At 35.4% G+C, this 19,321-nt stretch overlaps 1 protein-coding gene across 1 annotated transcript; it reads right to left on the reverse strand.

Moving 5' to 3' along the window:
- Nucleotides 1–990: 990 nt before the first annotated feature.
- On the reverse strand, nucleotides 991–7,547 carry LOC110381015 (uncharacterized). Its single transcript, XM_021341186.3, has 2 exons — nucleotides 7,406–7,547; nucleotides 991–2,641 (listed from the first exon to the last, which is right to left on the reverse strand). Exons 1-2 carry the CDS (start codon nucleotides 7,415–7,417, stop codon nucleotides 1,454–1,456), a joined length of 1,200 nt encoding a protein of 399 aa, XP_021196861.1. The 5' UTR covers nucleotides 7,418–7,547; the 3' UTR covers nucleotides 991–1,453.
- Between the last annotated feature and the right edge of the window lie 11,774 nt (nucleotides 7,548–19,321).

A 19,321-nucleotide genomic window follows, 5' to 3' on the forward strand; every position in this document is an offset into this window, starting at 1 on the left:
TAACTACATATTACTGGAAACTAAATACAACTAATAACATACTGGTAAATGTTTCGCAGATCGTCAATTACATTGCAGAGTCTCTTGATTGTGAAACTGAGCTAAACTTATCCGTGAAGTAAACTCAAACTCTTGTCTAACGGGAAAGCTTTGCTAGATAATATAGCTAGCAGTATGTTGTAACCAAAATATCAGGTTTACTGTTAACTCCCAGTCGTAATTCACTCAACAGTTATATCTTAGGATCTCCAATTCATGATCTAGTTGAGACTACAAATCTGACTTGTCTAAATGGTGTTTCACTAAGTACTGGTCTGATCCAGATCTTCTAGAAAGTTCGGAAGTTTAGGTGAATAAACTGAGATAGTCAGTAAAGCTACCGAAGTTTGCAGAATACTGTTGCGTGAAGGTATAAAGGTGTAACATTGGTTATAAGAAGTAAATGTTTACTTCATACACGAATACAGCACCTTTATTATATTTTGACCTTGCGGTATTACTAGAATGTTCGTTAAAAATGTAATTTGTATTTATTTCTGTTATTGTTTCATAATCTTGATATTGTTTTATAAAAAAAACTTTCGTCTCATTTTATGTATTGTAAAGTGTTATTATTTTGTAATATAAAGCTCCTAATAATTGGGTGTGTAGCAATTTCTTTGAATTAGTATTGTTCTAGTTCTAATTTGATTTATTTTATCGCTCCAAGATCTAATGGTGTGTAATAAAACGTAATGTTGTTACTTCATGATGTTGTTATTTTTCTGGTTGTAAAAGTGAAATCGGAGTGTTGGTATTCTTTACTTGTTACTTATAAAATGCTTCTACTTCAACACATAGTGAGTATATAACATTGTTTGGCACAAAAGCTGTCTTACCACCTAGATATTTAGCAACAGTGGCAACTTTGTGTGTACTGACTAAAGTGTTCATATTTTCACTAAGTCTTGATATTTCAGGATCAGGGGATGGTAAATTAAAAGAATTAAAAACATTCCACACATTTTTATTAAATCAGCCTCAACTCAAAGTACATGTACTTTGTCAAGTTACATTATAACAAAGCATATAAAAGCTAAACAAGTAATAACAGGTAATTATCTACAACTGTGACACGCGCATCATTTCAGATGCTATGCGGTCTCCTAATATTTGTCATATGCAAACAGAATTTCTTTCCTTCAGATGTGTTTTAGTCAGTTCTCGTTAAAAAAATGGTAACAATAAAAGAATCGATGTGACTCGACTGTTTAAGTTAGAGCAAAAAATTCGTAATTCGTTCAGCAAACACATCGCAACATGGCTGCCATCACGACTTCACAACCGAGACTGTGAGCGAACAGCACCAACATTCATCAAATTTAGCAAAAATATATATACACTAAAAATACTAATTGATCACATTTCTGAACTTAGCCTACAAGGTACAAGGTGAGACCTAGCCTAACGTCACTCAGTGCCAGCCGTGCTGCTGCTGTTGGTGATGGTCGTGGTGTTCCTCCTCCTTCTTGATGTAGTACGGTACGTGCACCTTCACTGGGTAAGGCACCTCCTTCACCAGTGGGAATGGCACGTCCTTGTAGACGGGGTAGGGCTTGTCAATGGGCACTTTCACTTCATAAGGAACCTTCTTCTCAACGGTGTAGGGGACCTTCTTGTACACGTCATAAGGCTTGGGCACTGGGACCTTGATGTGCACGGGGTAGGGCTTCTCAACCTCCACCTTGTAGGGCTTGTCAACGGGGACCTTGACTTCATAGGGCACCGGCTTGTGAACAGTGACAGGGTAGGGCTTCTCAACAGGTACTGGGTAAGGTTTGGGCACGTAGACGTTGTAAGGCTTGTCCACGGGGACTTTCACTTCATAAGGCACCTTCTTGATGACTTCGTAAGGCTGGGGTACTTTGACTTCGTATTTCACGGGGACGGGGTACTTCTTCTCGACGGTGTAGGGCTGAGGAACGGGGACCTTGACTTCATAAGGCACCTTCTTTTCAACGGTGTAAGGAGTGGGTACTTTAACTTTCACTTCGTAAGGTTTGTCGACGGGGACCTTGACTTCATAAGGAACCTTCTTCTCAACGGTGTAGGGTTCGGGCACGTACACGGGGTATTTGACGTACTCCTTAACGGTGACGGGGACTTTCTTTTCAACGGTGTAGGGCTGGGGCACGTGAACCTTGACTTCGTAAGGTACTTTCTTCTCTACGGTGTAGGGAACGTGTTTCTCAACAGTGTATGGGACGGGGACCTTCTTAATGACTTCGATGGTCTTAACGTGCTCGTGGTGTTGGTGGTGTCCGTGTTCCTCAGAGGAGATGGGTTTCCATCCACCGCTGGAGCCACCGAAGTCACCGCCTCCATGACCGTAGCTTTCACCACCACCATGTCCGAAGCTCTCTCCGCCACCGTGTCCGAAGCTCTCGCCACCGCCGTGTCCGAAGCTTATGCTCTCTCCGCCACCGAAGCCGTGTCCTCCGTAGCCGCCCTCATCGCCACCGCCGCCGCCGCCTCCGTAATGTCCGATGTCATAGATGCCTCTCTTCTCCTGTTTCTTGTCTTCGGATGCTGCCGCCTGTTTCGGTGCGCCTTTCTCCTCGCTGGCAAAGGCCACCACGGCCAGCGATGCGACCAATACAACCTGGTGACAAGAGAGAGATAAATTAGTTTATGCAAAGTAGGGTGTTCAACTGTAAACGTTTGTCTGTCAAAAGTGATTCTCACAACTTTATTTTGATGTTAACTTCAAATCAAATTAAGAATATTACTGACTAGTGATTTGAAAGTCAAATGGTTAAAATAAATGACGTAAGAGGATTAAAATCCTAAGCTGCAGCCGGTAACAAAGTAAAAGTTGCATTGAACCAGTTAAACATATCGAGACGGAATACAAAATTCACACTTTCTCTCGTTGTTATATCGTATAATCTCGATTCTCGATTCCCAACGGTATTGTTGAGTCAACTTACTACAACTTTACTGATATGCACTTCCGAAGCTATAAATTAAGTATCCAGTAGGCATGAAGTATGTCTGCCATAACTCATCATAATTAGGAACGCGTTCAATGAATTTCTGATATTTAGCCTTACCTAAGATTTATTTGGGAAATAATGTAATATTTCACACTTCCTTAATAACTCTATAACAATAAAAGCTATTGTATGTTCTACAGTCAGTTTATGGATAATTTTGAAACATAACACTGTATCTAAATGATTCATACGACTATAAAAAACAAATGAACCGAACAGCAATTATTTCTGTTGCGTACATTTTGCGTAGCCATTTGTCTTCGAAGCATTTATATGGCTATTTTAATTGCCAGTATAAACACTTTACTAGTAAACTTTCTACAGGTTTAAATATTTATAATTAATGGACGGCGGATTACAGCTTTATCGTGGCTTTCGTAACTTTAAGAAACTGTAGCAACTTGTGCAATGGCCGACAATTAGGAGATACGATCGGTAAAACTGTTGGCTTGTCTTTTGTCTTCATAATATTATCTTTCATCTGTGATATTAATTTCATAAGCTTTGTATTTAATGAAACAGTGATACTGGTATTCATAATACCTACTCTTTGGGAATTTTATTTTAATAATAAAAATTAAATGAGTCATTATTGAGGCCTCTGTAATAAGCAGGTCTTACGAAATTGTTTCAATTTAATAACGAGTATGAATTCTTTAATGGTAATTATATTGCACTCTGATACAAATACAATTAAATTGAATGTTTAACTTAAATTGGTATAAAATATGACCTTCGAAAGAAACTGGTTTGAAATGTTTTTGTTTCACACATTCTGACCCAGATTTTCAAGATGTAGATAAACTATTTATTATTATTTATTTATTGTCGTAGGCCTCTGAACTGATCTAGCTTAATATATGGTCTTGTATGTACTCAAACACAAAGTAAATATAATTGAGTCTCAATAGAAGCACCGTAAGCTTTCCTCATTACGGAATTGACACCAACGAGTCTCTAAATTAAAACAACCTGTAAACACTATACTCTATGACTTCATCGCGCTTTACATAAGCAATGTACCCATTTAAATGCATTTTAAACAAACCAATTACCATAATAGAGATGGATAGTAGCATATTATGAAACGGCACAGAAAACCGAGTAAGTCTTGAATATATTATTAGTAGGCTGTTTTAACATTACGTAGTAGAAATGCATGTTAGAATTGCTTCAACGTTGAGAGCAGGAAGCTATTATGTTGTTATGAATGATCGAGAGCCGGTAGGTAGCGCCACTTGTCGTACAACTGAATTGCTGGTGCCACTAGTTAAGATTACGGAGCGTTTATCATAAATGGTGGTCTTGCTTAATTTCCTCAATTATTTAGATGTTTTTATTTAGAAGCTAGAAAAATGTTTAATCATCTATGTATAAAACTTTACTTAATGTCGAAGAGATCGCATCGCTTACTCGCGTCTTTTTCTATCATCATCCTCTTGCGATTCAATACCGCGACATATAAGTCCATCAACTTTGATATTGCTTATAAAATCTGTACCTCATAATGTAGCTACACAAGTAGCTTTAATATTGTCTAACGAGCATTTAACCCAGTTAACCTGCAATTAAACCGGTGTATCATCAAGGTAAAATACGTTCTTGTTGTGCACCGCTCTATATTAATTACGACACCTCTAGTGAAAGTTGTATGGGGGATTTGCACGTGACGCCACTACCATGAGTTTTAGTTAAAACAATGGCAGTCCGTGTGAGATTTTCGGTTTTTTGTTTTTTTACTGGAATTTGATGATAGTCGTGTTCAAAGTCTTGAGGTCCAGTTTTTTTAATAGTGAGCATTGAATGATGAGCAGTTTTTGTAATTCATTTTGGCGTAGCATCCTTAGCAGTTAGCTGTTATGCTGATAAGTCGACTTTTTTCACACGAACTATTTCTTAACACAAATCTTCGCGTTTCTCATCGTCATATGCTACATGTAAATGAATTCACATTTCAAATCGCACATCATTATCTAAAACTTTCGCGCCAATTACAAACACTTCCTACGGACTCACTTTCCAAGCGAAATCGTAGCGAGTTCCATTAGTACCGTATCCGTAGCTCATACGGATCGGATATCCAGTGTCAATGCTCTCGCTAAACCTGTTTGTGATCAGAATTCATATACGCGTGAGATTTACCGCGAAATAGCAAAAACAGCTACAAGTGTACGATCATCCATATAAATGACTTTGGACTTGTAAACAAAATGCGATAGTATTTCGCGGTTCCGTTTGAAAGTAGAGAATCAGAAGTTGAATCTAAATTATTCCGTGTATGCGTAGTTTCTCGAATAATTTTCTTCTTTAAAGAAATGTTTTTAATTTGGGCTTTAAAAATTTATATCGTCGTTAAAAGATATATATCGAGTCATCAATTAAAATTGTCATATACAGCCACACTTAAAACTCCGATGATATAACGATTATTTACTCGAATGAGTCCACAAATTATATTATGGCATCGAATTTAGTCGATTATCGTTACGTTACTAATTAAGCTAGGTGATTATGACTCGGATGCGTCCGCGTGTGTTATAAGGAACCCGCGGTGCGTGACTTTTGCGTCAGTAGTCGATTATCGATGTTATGCACTACTGTCATCGGTGTATCCGATTGCATCGATTTGAGCTCTAGTAAACAATAGGCCAATGGACCGATGAAATGAAGATTGGTAACGCTTAATATGGAATGCAGATGATTACTTGTTATGGTGCAACTAGGGGTCCCGCGGAATTGAATTGACTGAGTTGAACTATTGAATCCACAATAAATGAGATATTCTATCCTTTAGTAAGATGCATTTTTACCGTCGTCCTTGCTTTTGGCACTGTATGTATTTTTTAAGCCTATGTACCTAGATTTTTCTGATTGTTAATTCTTAATTTGTTTTTCATTTCAGTTTTTTTATGAAATCAACCACGCAATGAGCATTTTGGTCATATAAACAATCATATATTTGAAAACAAACCTAATAAGGAAATGTTTGGCTAGATCTACAGACTGCTTAAACGGAACCAAACGTATTTTCACTTTTAACGGAACAATTAGCTGTAAATATTCCGAATGCAGTTGCAACCGGTCTACTGGATGTAAAAGCTTTTCTGTCTGCTTTCAATACAATACGGAAAGCTATACATCACTATGCTGTCTTACTAACTTGTAGAACAAATCTAAAATACAAAGAAGATTGCAAAAACATACTTTTTCTTGGGTGGAAAAAATGCATTGGATCCTTTTCTCTTGATTTTTTCGTCCTAATTTTGTTTATCTGTGGACTTGATTCACATTACATTTTGATTTGAGATTTATTTTGTCTATCTTATTTATAAGCTACGAGACAAAGGTTTTTTATTATTTACTTGCTTAGTTGCTAGGGATGTACCAAAGAAAAACAAATCTTACTTGGTGCTGAGTTACAAGTATTTTTCAAAATAAAACCGGTAATCTGAAGTTCCGTATCCAAGCAATAATGATTATGCATGTAAGTAATTTGTATCTAAAGACCGTATCTCGGAGCGTACAATTTTCGATACTTTCTAGTTTATACGGAAAGTGAAATGAAAATTACAGAACTGGTCGTTTGAGGAAGAAAATGTTATATGATACTATAGTATTATAGTGTAGATAGAATTCTTCGTTTCTTCGTAATTAATGAGGAAGTACAATGAACTATGAAGTACATAATCTTTCTTATTTCTCACTTCTGTGGGATTTCGCTTTTGTATTATTGTTTTTATTTATCTTGTATACATGGTTAACTCGTGTTGTGGGAATGCATTGTTTTGCTTTTTATCTCAGCATTTTTGTTGTTTTTTTTTATATATATTTTTTTTTATATATAAAAAATCTGATGTTTTATTTACTCTAGTTCTACATTTTTGCAATCGTAAAATAGCTAAATATGATGTTTTTTTTTCAAAAAAAGTTACAACTAAGTACTAAATTTATAATTAATTAATAGTAGATGCGACAAAAATACAATTTAGGTACAACCGCAATAGTTATACAAGTCTTTTAAATGCGATTCTGAGCGAACTCTAACCACTAAACTGAAAGAAACGCAAACTTCAAGACTACTTAGTATTTTATAAAAAGTGGAAAATAAAAAATGGTAAATACATGGGTGGAAAGAAAAAATATTTTGAACCTAAATAAATGTTGCGATTATTCCTTAATAATCGAATAAACATTAACGAATTTAGTCGAATCACCCCTTAGGTACGTCCACCCCTAACTACTATCTGACGTAAAAAATACCGCGAAATAATAAAACCGCACTTTTTAATTTTTAAAACTCGAATCCTAAAATGTTTTTTTTTTCACTTTTGGCACAAACACTGGCACTGCACTATGTTGTATAAACTCACCAATAACTTCATGGTGCTGTGTGTCTTCGTTCGTTCGCCGAAGACTGGTTGTGTGGAGCGAGTAACATACCATCATGTTATATACCGTCCCTCCCACTTTTTGAACGGCTAAGATACGGACGAAGAAGGGTGAACGCTTGGGCTCGATAATGACATGTATTAATTGTAACTTGCACTTATAATCTTGCACTCAAACTAGAGCATTCCAATTCTCAAACAATCGAGAAAGAACAATCGATTATAATTAGTCGATTAGTCGACTTTCGATGTTTTCTTTAACATTGAACTGAATAGTAAAACTGGTTTTGCCAATATAGAAAGATTTTTACATGTCATTTGCATATCCCTGCATATTTGGTTTATATTCGTAAACTTGATTGTTTGAAGGCCTTTGTGCAAGATGAAAGCTGAAAATGCTAATGTTGTTTTAATCAAGGACTTTTCAACTGTGCTGTGTTTACACATGCTAGACTGTTGATTTTTTCTGTCATTGTGGCCATCAATACACATAGTATTTGATATTTTGCAGTAACAATAATAGAAAGAACAATTTTGATGTTACCAACTGTAATAACGTGAATATAAGTTTCGCCATTGGTTACAACAGTTATGTTTTTTTGTTAAATTCCTCGGCGAATTCTTTGACTACTAACCTACTTATTCAATGTATTATTGTAAGAAGCCATTAAGATATCTTAATTTAATGACAGGTTCTTTAGCATTGCAGTTAACTGCTTCAGTAACTGTACTTAGTACAAATATTTTTCCAATTCTTTAATTTCTACGTAAGTATTTTTAAATCTCATTGACGGTGAAAAATACGCCGACCACAGGACCAGGACCGAGGTCTCATGTATCTTCTCCAGGAGAGTTAGCAAATTCGGTGGGGCCGCAGAATACTAGGGTAGCGAGATCCTTCACAAATAACTCTGCAAAGAACGTGGTGAGTTACAGTCAGTGATGTCTGACATTCTCTCTCACAATACCCACAGCGGGAAGGATCATTTGATGACTCTCACGTAAAAGTCCCATGTTTATCACTCAGGCTGCCTAAGCTATGCTTGGCTTTATATTAGAACATCTCATATCAAAGCGTTTAGGTGTGTCTCGACTAGGTCTAAGAGTACACCGGCCATTGCGAAAAAACTAGCTTCACGACACTGCTGATCGGATTCACACCAGCTTTTACCCTCGCTTGTTACGGCATTTCTTCTCAGAGTCAGTCAATTAGTACATGTACACATACATAATAAATCAAAGTGCACACAAGGCTAGATGGTAATTAAGTGAATGAAACATTGATAAGAAATGAAGTTGCTCCTATTAGTTTCAGCTTACTCAATCAAGGCCTACATTTTATTAACCAACCCACTTACTTTAAAAAAAAAACTGCAAATAAGTCGAAATATGTAAATGATACGACAGTTACATAAAGCTAGAAACTGAGTACGGCATAATCAGAATGAAATTAATGAAAGTAAACAGTGAAACTATTAAACAAATGAATTCGTTTACTGCTTTTTAAGCTGCGCTTAGATTAATGGGCCGTGCGATCCGCGAGAATTTTAATTTTTGCGTCAAACGGATTTTGTAATAAGAACTTGAAGTTTGTAACAAACGAGGCTATAGTGATTGATAAGATCACTGAAACATTTATGGTGAGTATGTCGTAAATAAGTGTAATAGGTTCATATATTCATGATAATTATATTCGCCAACTTCAGGAAGGACATTAAACAATTCACCAGTGGTCATTTGTGTCTTTAGTTGATAGATAGTTTACTTCAATCAATCAAAACATTCAACTTCATTTTTTAATCGAAACAATAATTCAATCTCTCTCTTTGCCTATTTTGTTGACGTTTGAAACTAAATTATGAACACGTTAAAGTTGCCAAATAACAAGAACAAAGCTACATAATTTAAATACAAAAATAAACAGTAAGAAATGTATTAGATACTCGCTTCTGCCAAAGTAATCCTCGCGATATTAATTAAGATCGTAAAGAAACAAAACGGTGTGTGGTCATGATCTCACGTTAATCTTACATTTTGTTGGCATTGCGAAAAATTGCCACTATTGGCAAATGGAGTAAATTTTTTTTATTATTATTATGTTTTTGAGGTATAATATGTAACTCTTACAATGGATGTCTGTTTGGAGGAATACTGCCTTCGTCACTGGTTTTGCTTGTAAACAAAAGAGGAATACACTCTTGCTTAATCTCATCCAAGCTTCTGTGCTTCGCTGATGATATGAAAATCTATGCCACAATATTATCACAGTCAGATGCATCAGCACTCCAGGACGACCTGCGTCGTCTTGAGGATTATTGTCAGCGAAGTAAACTGGATCTTAATCCCGCGAAATGCTCGGTTGTTACGTACTCTCGAAAGCGTTCCATTATTGTCGCATCATATATTCTAGGTGATCAAATTCTACCCAGATCAAATTCCATCCGTGATCTGGGAGTGTATCATGATTCTAAACTTAGTTTTGAAACACACGTTGATGCAATAGTCGCCAAGGCATCTAAATCACTGGGTTTCATAATGCGGTTGTCCAAGTGCTTCACTCAAGCCAAAACACTAAAAATTCTATATTGTACTTTTGTTAGAAGCCACTTAGAGTACGCGTCTGAAATATGGAACCCATGTTACCACAAATATATTGACCGCATAGAGAGCATCCAAAAAAGATTTATTAAGTATTTGTGTTATCATCAAAAAGTAACGTATCAGTCTGAAAACTACCTCAACTTCTGTAAAAAATTTCATTTACTGCCTCTAGTTAATCGCCGCGAGATTTCTGATTGCGTTGGCTTGTTGAAGATTTTCAACAATAGTATCAACTGCCCTGATATTCTTTCCAAATTTTATTTCAATGCTCCTAAGAAGTCTAAAAGGTTTAATCCACCCTTGCGTGTGCCATTATCTTCAACAAATTATAGACAGAATTCGTACATTGTGCGTGCAAGCAGAAATTTCAACAGGTTGTGTAAGCAGCATGATATAGATCCATTCCTAACTAGTGTGTCCTCGGTCAGAAAGCGCTTAAGCCGAAACTTTTTCATTTAGCCTTTAATTAATATTAAGGCTGATATGTAATGTGAACAAGATTGTACTTAAACTGTTTACTAGTTATTTAGCAAGTATTCTCTTCTCTGTACTTAAGTGTCCATAGAATTTAGTATTGTACTGTACCCTATAAGTGAGGACTTGTTATTGGCTCTCAGGTTAACTTACAGTTCCTTGTCTGTGTTTTTTAGCTGTTAGTCCTCCATACTACTTAAATAAATAAAAATAAATAAATAAATAAATATGATTTACTGAAAAAAAAAACCGCGTGAATTCAGTCCCGTTTTTGCAAGAATCCTGTATGTTCTATAAAGCTGAAGAATTTATATGTTGGCTTGAAAGCGGGATTCTCAGTAACTAGAAAAATCTTCTTCTTGCAATTTTTTTATGTGTTTCGCCAATTGGATGTGGGTCCTTTACTGATATTTATTTAGACTTCGGATAAATATCACGTTTTCTAGTGGATCATAGTAACTAGTTATTCTTCATAATTGTTAAAAGGCTACAACATAATGAAAATCTTACAACATAATGAAGCAGCTTCAACAAATACTTACACTGAAACACAAACATTAATACATCATTAGTCTGATGTAACTGAAAATGTCGTTTCACGTAAAAATGATGTAAAATATGAAATAAATTTTGTAGCAGCAGCGTGACAGTTGTATAACGTAGAAATGCATTGAATTTATTGAGCACTTATTTTTATAAATTTTATTTAATTAATTTATCCAAACTAATATAATAAATGCGAAAGTAACTCTGTCTGTCTGTCTGTCTGTCTTTCTGTCTGTCTGTCTGTCTTTTCTTCACGCCTAAACTACTGAACCGATTTGTGTGAAATTTGGTACAGACATAGTTTGAAACTTGAGAAAGGACATAGGATAGTTTTTATTACAAAAAAAAAATAAAAATAAAATTATTCCGGACATATAGCGCCATCTATTGGTCAAATCAAAAATCTGCTGGTAGTCACTATTCCACGCGAACGAAGTTGCGGGCAAAAGCTAGTTTGTTATATAAATCAAGATTGTCTATTTGATCTCTATTTCCGTAGCTAGTTCTATTTTCCGGATTGAACATATAATCATCGGGAATTGTATGTGGATTTTTGATGGCAAATATCAAATACCTAGTCTTACTGTAAGAAGCTTTAAAGTTCCCGTTAACAGGTCTTTTGATTAAAAGGGTTGCGGGAGTTTTAGCGGTTTCAAGACTTTTTACAGCCTAACGGACTAATCGTTACTAAGCTACCTACTAAGTTTATTTACACCACAGAATCCACCAGCTTTACTACAAAATAAATTATTATGGCTAGGCGTAGTGGGCTATAAATGATTTATATTCCCATAAACCACAACGAAACTATACCGTACTGTACACATCACAGATTATTTCAAGATATTCCACTTTACGGTTAATCAGACAGTCAAAGTCTACGATGTGTAGATATTCCACGAAAAATACTACAATCGATTACATATTTCATAATCGCCAAAACGTTTTGTTTGCCTTAGTCGATTGCGAAATCAATAATTGCCGTAGTGATCAATTAAAGTCAAAAATGTTACGAATACATATATTTTTTTATTGATTGATTCTTGTATTATAATGACTGAAATTATGAAATTATTGGTAATACGATCAAGCGTAATTCTTTATACGTAACTGGAAGAAAATGCGGCGGAAAAAACTACGCTTGAAATTAATTATGCATCCGATGATAACGCGCCTATTATGTTATGTATAATCTGGCGGTTACTATGTTGTCGGCTTCGTCGTTTCTCTTATCTACTGGATACTTCGTAATGGAATATATTTGGTACACACTATTAGCTCACTACGAATATTGCATTTTGAGAACGATTATATTTGTTAGGTGATAAATCAGGGAGTATAAGGCATTAGCCTTAAAAACCCACCGGTACAATAAGAAACCTACTTTTTATCTTTTAATTATTAAAAAATAAAGTAAGAATATGCGTGTACGCAGCTTAAATCTCCGCTACACAATTTGACCCGCATTCTGACAGTACCAAGCGCATCACTAGAGAGATAGTTACCGAATCGACTATCTCCACACTAAATAACTGGCCTAACCTTGACACTTGGCGCTAATTACTGGTCTTTTTAACACTTTACATCAGCGTAATTAATTGGCTTCATCTCTGATACAATTTAGAGGTTTTACTTGTCAATAAATTATGTTTAGAAACACGAGGAAATATTTTTCGGCATTTTAATTACTTTTCGTACGTCATTAAGTCATTACATTCCATGTACATATTTTTATTTTGTTGCTTTTTAAGGTTGTAGCAACAAATGACTTGTTTCAAGAAATTAATCTGTCATAGATAATTTGGGCCGTTTAAAACAAAAGCAATAACTTTGAAATATAAATAAATAAATATAACGGTAATAACGATAATGCCGAAAAAGTCTCAAATTTTTTCTCGGGAAAATAAATTTCTTTTTAAGGATACAAGTTAGAATGAAATAAAATGATTAGTTAAAGTAGTCGCTAACTCAAAAAATTACCAAGCAAAATATAACATAACAATGCCTGATTTCATCAAAAAATAACTCTTAAAATAAATATAGATAAGCAGATTTAATTATTTTTACAAGCATCCGTTACAATGTAAGTGAAATCCTTGAAGTTGGCCAGTCACATTTTAAAGAGAATAAATATCAGATATGAAGCAACACTGTCTTAATATAGGTTACAAAAAAAAAGAATAAAGCAGCCATATTTGATTGATGTACAGATATTCTGAATTTGAATTTTGAATTGGACGTTGCGAAATATGCATTGAAGATAGTTAGTACAGATCTTCTTATAAAATGTCTCTAGTACTTGATAATCCAGTTTATTGAGGAGTAAGTGCAATCTTATTTTCAGAGGTCATACTGTGGTTAGATAAACGTATAAATAATTTGGTATAACCACTCAACGAAAGTTCAAACCGTCAATAAGTTGATTCAGATTAGACCAAAAAGTACAAAAAATAAGGCTTTATTTGGTCACTACAATATTGAAATAACGGCTTGCCAGTCAAAATAAAAGCTATTTCGATAGCAAGCCATTAATGCAGTCTTGAACTTGCGGAGATAGACGTGATAATTATGCCGCTGTCTGATGCGTGTTTAATGTTGTATACTAATATTGAAAGGTTGAATATGTGCTTACTGCTTTTTACTCGTCAAGAAATTAATTTGAGCTTCATCTGTCTGTGTAACTGTGGTTTTAAATGGAGCATTTTGGCGAAACTTATATTATACTAGCTTTTTCCCGCGACTTTGTTCGCGTGGAATAGTGACTTTCGGCAGATTTTAGGTTTGACCAATAGATGGCGCTATACGTCCGGAATAAAATTTATTTTCCTATTTTTTTTTTGTAATAAAATCTATCCTATGTCCTTTCTCAAGTTCTAAACTATGACTGTACCAAATTTCAAACAAATCAGTTCTGTAGTTTAGGCGTGAAGAAAGGACAGACAGACAGACAGACAGAGCTACTTTCGTATTTATAATATTAATTAGGATAATTAGGATTAAGTAAGGTTAACACATACACAGTAACAAATATTGAAACTTTTATATCAGATTTAAAGATACATATGTATCTCATTCCCTCTGGCCACAAAAATATCTAGCATCTATTTATCGAACATTAATTACTAAAGTCTGCTAGGCTTATAAAAAAATGAAAGGTTTAATAGCAAACGGATGCACTCACATGCATAATGTATGTACGCCCACGGAACTATAGAGGAAAGAGGTTATTATATCAAGTTGATAGCGGTTAGCTAACTGTCACTGGTCTATACTCCATGGTACGGCAGATAAACGTCACTTGCGACATAGACCAACAGGAGACAGTGTTGTAATTTCTCCGTACTGATGCTGGACGATTTTGTAATGAGTAATGGGGCTTAAATACTGCCAAGGATTATAATTTAAATGCTAATCCTATGTATCTAGTCTTTGAAATATTCATTGCGGTAATCCTGAGCCAAAATTCTAGAAGAGCCGACTAGCCATTATAGTAGCAACATAGAAGCTTTGAGTCCTTTGATTTGTGGTTCGAAGAACCAAGGCAAGTTTTGCCAAGTGGCTAAGTTTGGGGTCAATTATAATTATCTATAACATTTTTTGGGATACTAAAGGAATGATAAAGGAAACACATAAAGCTATCCAAAATCTCATGTCATCTATCGTCAACCAATTAAACCCGACCTGCTTCTTAAGTACCTACATCAAATGAAAGTAAATAGTACTTACACATGATTACATGATGTGCTAAAATTCTAGCTCCAGTTCAATAATTATTCGTTTTTGTGTCAGAATATTTCTATAGCGGTCTATAGGAGTTCCGTGTACGACGGGAAATCCTAATTGGTGGTGGAAAAATGTTGGCAATGTCATCGAACTTCCCATGACGGAGAAACTTGCATGGCTAAGTATGGTGTTCGTTATGACAGCCGTGTTGCTTGAGGGCACTGATTTTGTTTATGTTTCTATAAGCAGTTTAGATAAGTGGTAGCAGTAAGGGTGAGGTTACTGGTTAGATACATAACTTGTTGGATAGCAATTCAACACAAATTACAATCTATGCTAGCGAAGTGTTTGTTCATTTCGGGGACTACAGGTCTAATTTAGATAACCAAATTAGATATTTATCAAGGAAGGCAACAGGCTTTTTATCTTTGTGTGCGAAGTTACTCCCATGAGACACAGGATAAACTGTTGGCGGAAGCTAGGGTGCACCAAAACATTTGAGAAAGGTCTTGTAACAACCTCTTCTGGAGTTCTCCTCAAATAACTTTGCCACTCTGAAGTTAGCTAGTGTATGCCTCGCGCAGGCCCTGTAGTGCTTTGTATCATTAGTTCTGTTGAACTTTGTTGAGCTCAGTCCATACACGTGTACACCGATTTCTTCTTTCAATAAATAATAGCGTATATAGCGTAGCATAGTATCTAAAGATTTAATAGTGCCGAGGAGATTTTACTTTCATTGGCGCAGACAGCCTCGAGTGCAGTCTACAAACGGGTTATACTAGTAAACACATAGATGAACACCTGATGTAATGCTATATATCTCTGTTATGTATTATGTAGTAAGATAATACTATGTTGCCATAGTTGCTAGTTGTAAACTAATATTATCACTGTTGTAAACGTAGTTATGAAAATCTATAGCATTTTGAAATCCTTCAGGAAGAAGACCTTTTATTTACCCACTACATTACCATAACACTATTTTTTTACTATTTTCATCCGCGTCCCGAGAGAACCACTTTCTGCACCCTTGTAAAAAGTAGCCTAACTTTTTATTTTCTCAAGCTCTAAACTATATTTGAAGTTTTTGTGCGAAAGATCGACATACAAAACTGCCTGATAGACTTACTTTCGCATATGAATTAGTAAGGATTTGACTTGAATCTGCTTTTTCAGATTACACATACAAGATATGCATTTTAACACTAATATGAAAAAAAAAAAACACAAAACATAAAACCTACTTCAATTAATTGTTTTCTTTTTAATAACTGAAGACAGTTCTAGAACAAATTCAAACGAAGATGAGTGACATCAATTGATCTCACGGTGTCATGGCCGCTCCACATTCGGTAAGTATGTACTTACTTATGGTAAGCTTCACCTGTGCTATAATTGATACACGATTCGTTTATGTAATTGTAAAGGAGAGAAGTTAGTGTCAAGCGGAAGCGGATAGCGTAGAATAAAGAAAGTTTCTAAACGAAAAATTCTTAATTCTATCTCTCAGTTTGCTTTTCTTTCCGATTGTGAATTTATTTTAATTTCACTAGTAGATTAATTGCCCGTCTCCCTACCGTATAGTCTTTTCTTTCTCGTCTCAATCCAACTGTTTTCTGGGAGAGATTTGTTGGCAACTTGGATTAGTTTTAAGATATTCAAATGTAAAAATTTGTGTCCCAATAACTTATCTATTTATTTATTTATTTATTTATTTATTTATTTATTTATACTTCATGCACATTTCGTACAATGGCGGACTTAACGCCTTAGGCGTTTTCTCCCAGTCTACCTTTAGGTGGTGGAGAAATAGCAGTGGTAGGTGCAAGGTTTTTGTTTGGATAGTTAGTTTAAAAGTATACAATATATATATAAATAATAATACATAATATACATACATACATACATATTATAATTGCCAGGAGAGATAAAGAAATAGATAAAAAAAGAACAATCTACGGTAGCGATTCTGCCAATTTCCTATGGATGTGGTCGCGTAATTTCTTTTTGAAAGTATAACGACTGTTAACCATCCTGACTTCCAGAGGTAGCCCATTCCAGAGAAGAATAGATTTAACAAAGAAGGAAGAGTGAATGATATCTGACCGGTGAGCAGGGCAGTGAAGAAGACGATTATTAGAGGAGCGGAGATTTTTGCTATGTTGAGAACATATATATTGGAAGTGAGGAGTTAAATAAGAAGGCGTACAGGGAGAGTGTAGAATAGAGAAAAGAGTAGTTAATGCCCTTATCACACGACGTTGTATTATTTAGCTAAATTTTAAAAATTATTTCATTTCAAAATGTCACGGACCAAAAACTAGGTATAAAAGTCTAGGACAAACAGAATCCTTAATTATCTAATCTGTCTGCAGAATCCACCCTGACATTATAACAAAAGGACAATGCTATAAAACTTTGAATACAATAAACATATTACCTTAAAACAATAATTATATTAATGTGTACCAATTTCAATTATGTATAAGATCCATTAAAATTTGCATCATTTCATGTCAGTTGTTTATGGGGTCTACACACCAAAGCCGCTGACCCGGCGGCGGCACAGCCCGGCGGGTTAACCCGCCGGCCTTATTTTGTAAGGGGTCTTACAAAATAAGGCCGGGGCGGGTTGGGCCGCCGGGCTGTGCCGCCGGCATCAGCGGCTTTGGTGTGTAGACCCCTTTAGAATGTTTCTTATAATTTACAGATAAAACTTTTTACTTATTAATATAAGTATTTAACTGTCTGCCCTGCACTAACGTCATCCATTTATTAAGGACATATTAACAGGCATCATTACTTCTTGCCAGGGCTGCGGGATTATTCTAAAGAGTTACCGTGACCCTATGGGACATAAAGGGCTCCAGTTTTGGTCAGTAGAAGTCTGACACTCCCCGCTCTGGATGCAGATGTGGGTCATTCGGAGATACCTATTAGACCTCAAGAAAAAGACCAACGTTTTAGTAGGTATACCATTTATACATTACGGACATTGACATTTAACTTTGCAATCTTATCCTAATCTCTTCGTGGTCTTCCTTTTTATTTACTTCATCCGAACCAACTTTAGGATTTAATCCGCTCAATCTCAAGCAATGTGCAATAAGCATGCAGTAAACATTACATAGGGTCAGTTGAACCAGTTTATGTACAATCGATGGCAGATTTTGAGTCAAGTTCCATTTGCGAAACATTCAAAGGAACCGTTCACTTCAAGACGTAACTTTAGATGTCATTACGCTGTGCTTGACTGTACCGCGACTTTGCTTGGAGTTTTTCACTAATATTTCTGGGTTCGGCATAATATGGTCGAAGTCAATGACGTCATTGGAGAGATTTATGGTGTATTGTGAACTATAGAGACATGAATAAAGAACCTTGCTTTCGCGACTTCCCAAAAAGATGGCGGTTTTCAATTGGTCTGTATGTATTTTTAGTCTACTTCGTCAGGTAACTATTTTTCCTTTTTTATTCATATCCTCGTCTCTTCACTAGGCTACTTCTTTCTCCAGTCCATTTATCATCTTAACTTATCATATAAAAGCATCAAACAAACTTATTGCGATAAAAAAATTAACAGACAGACAGACACGCTGCAACTAAAATTAAACTCGGAAGAATTTCTGATTACTATCTCAACTTACACTTTTAATTAATTTTAATTGTTTGCTTTTTTCATTTCTTTCGAAATAAGGAAGTCGTTGGCAGTGACCGGAGATCACGGGTTAATAAATGATATCATTTAAATATTTTTTTCGATTATTTCATACATATCCAGAAGTTTTCCTTGTTTACTCGTGAACAACTACTATTATTACTATTTTCTTTTTGTTCTCTTGAATCCCAAAATACGTTAGAAGAACCTTCTATTTTAACTATAAGAATATCATCAGCCTAGTCTTTTTCAGTCTAGCATCATCTATCTTCATCATTTTTTCCAACTGTGTTGGGGTCGGTTTCCAGTTTTACCGAATGCAGCTGAATACCATTTTTTACATTGGCAGTCTCCGTGTAACCTCCTCAACCCATTTACCTGGGCAACCTCATACAACATGGTAAAACTTTTTGTCAGACTTTCTGGCTTCTGACTAGAACCCCGTAGCGACTGCTAAAGACAAATGACAATCAGGATCCACAAAAAGTGCTATCCCAAACACAGAGGAACTCTTAATGAAAAGAGGGTCATCCGGACGATGAAAAGTTTGGCGAGAACTATAACACAATAATGTGAAGCTGTTCCCAAAGGATGAATGTGCATTGTTTGCGAAATGCATTTACATTTGAAACTTTTTTGGAAAGTTATTGTTGGACCTTAAATTTAAATTATATATATTTCACACGTTAGTAGCGTTACAAGGCTTACACGTCTAAAGGTAGGTTCTGATCAGCAAATAAAACCTTCATTGTAGAAATGACCACAAAAAAGCCATGCGAGCCACAATAGCCACATTAATTGCAATCGCTTTCGCAACGCGATTAACATTACACACTGCACAGTTTTTATCTTTTTCTTATAGCAACCTACTCCTAATTATGTTTATGTAACGCACA

Source organism: Helicoverpa armigera, chromosome 24, assembly GCF_030705265.1.
Source record: "Helicoverpa armigera isolate CAAS_96S chromosome 24, ASM3070526v1, whole genome shotgun sequence".
In the NCBI taxonomy this organism is placed as follows: domain Eukaryota; kingdom Metazoa; phylum Arthropoda; class Insecta; order Lepidoptera; family Noctuidae; genus Helicoverpa; species Helicoverpa armigera.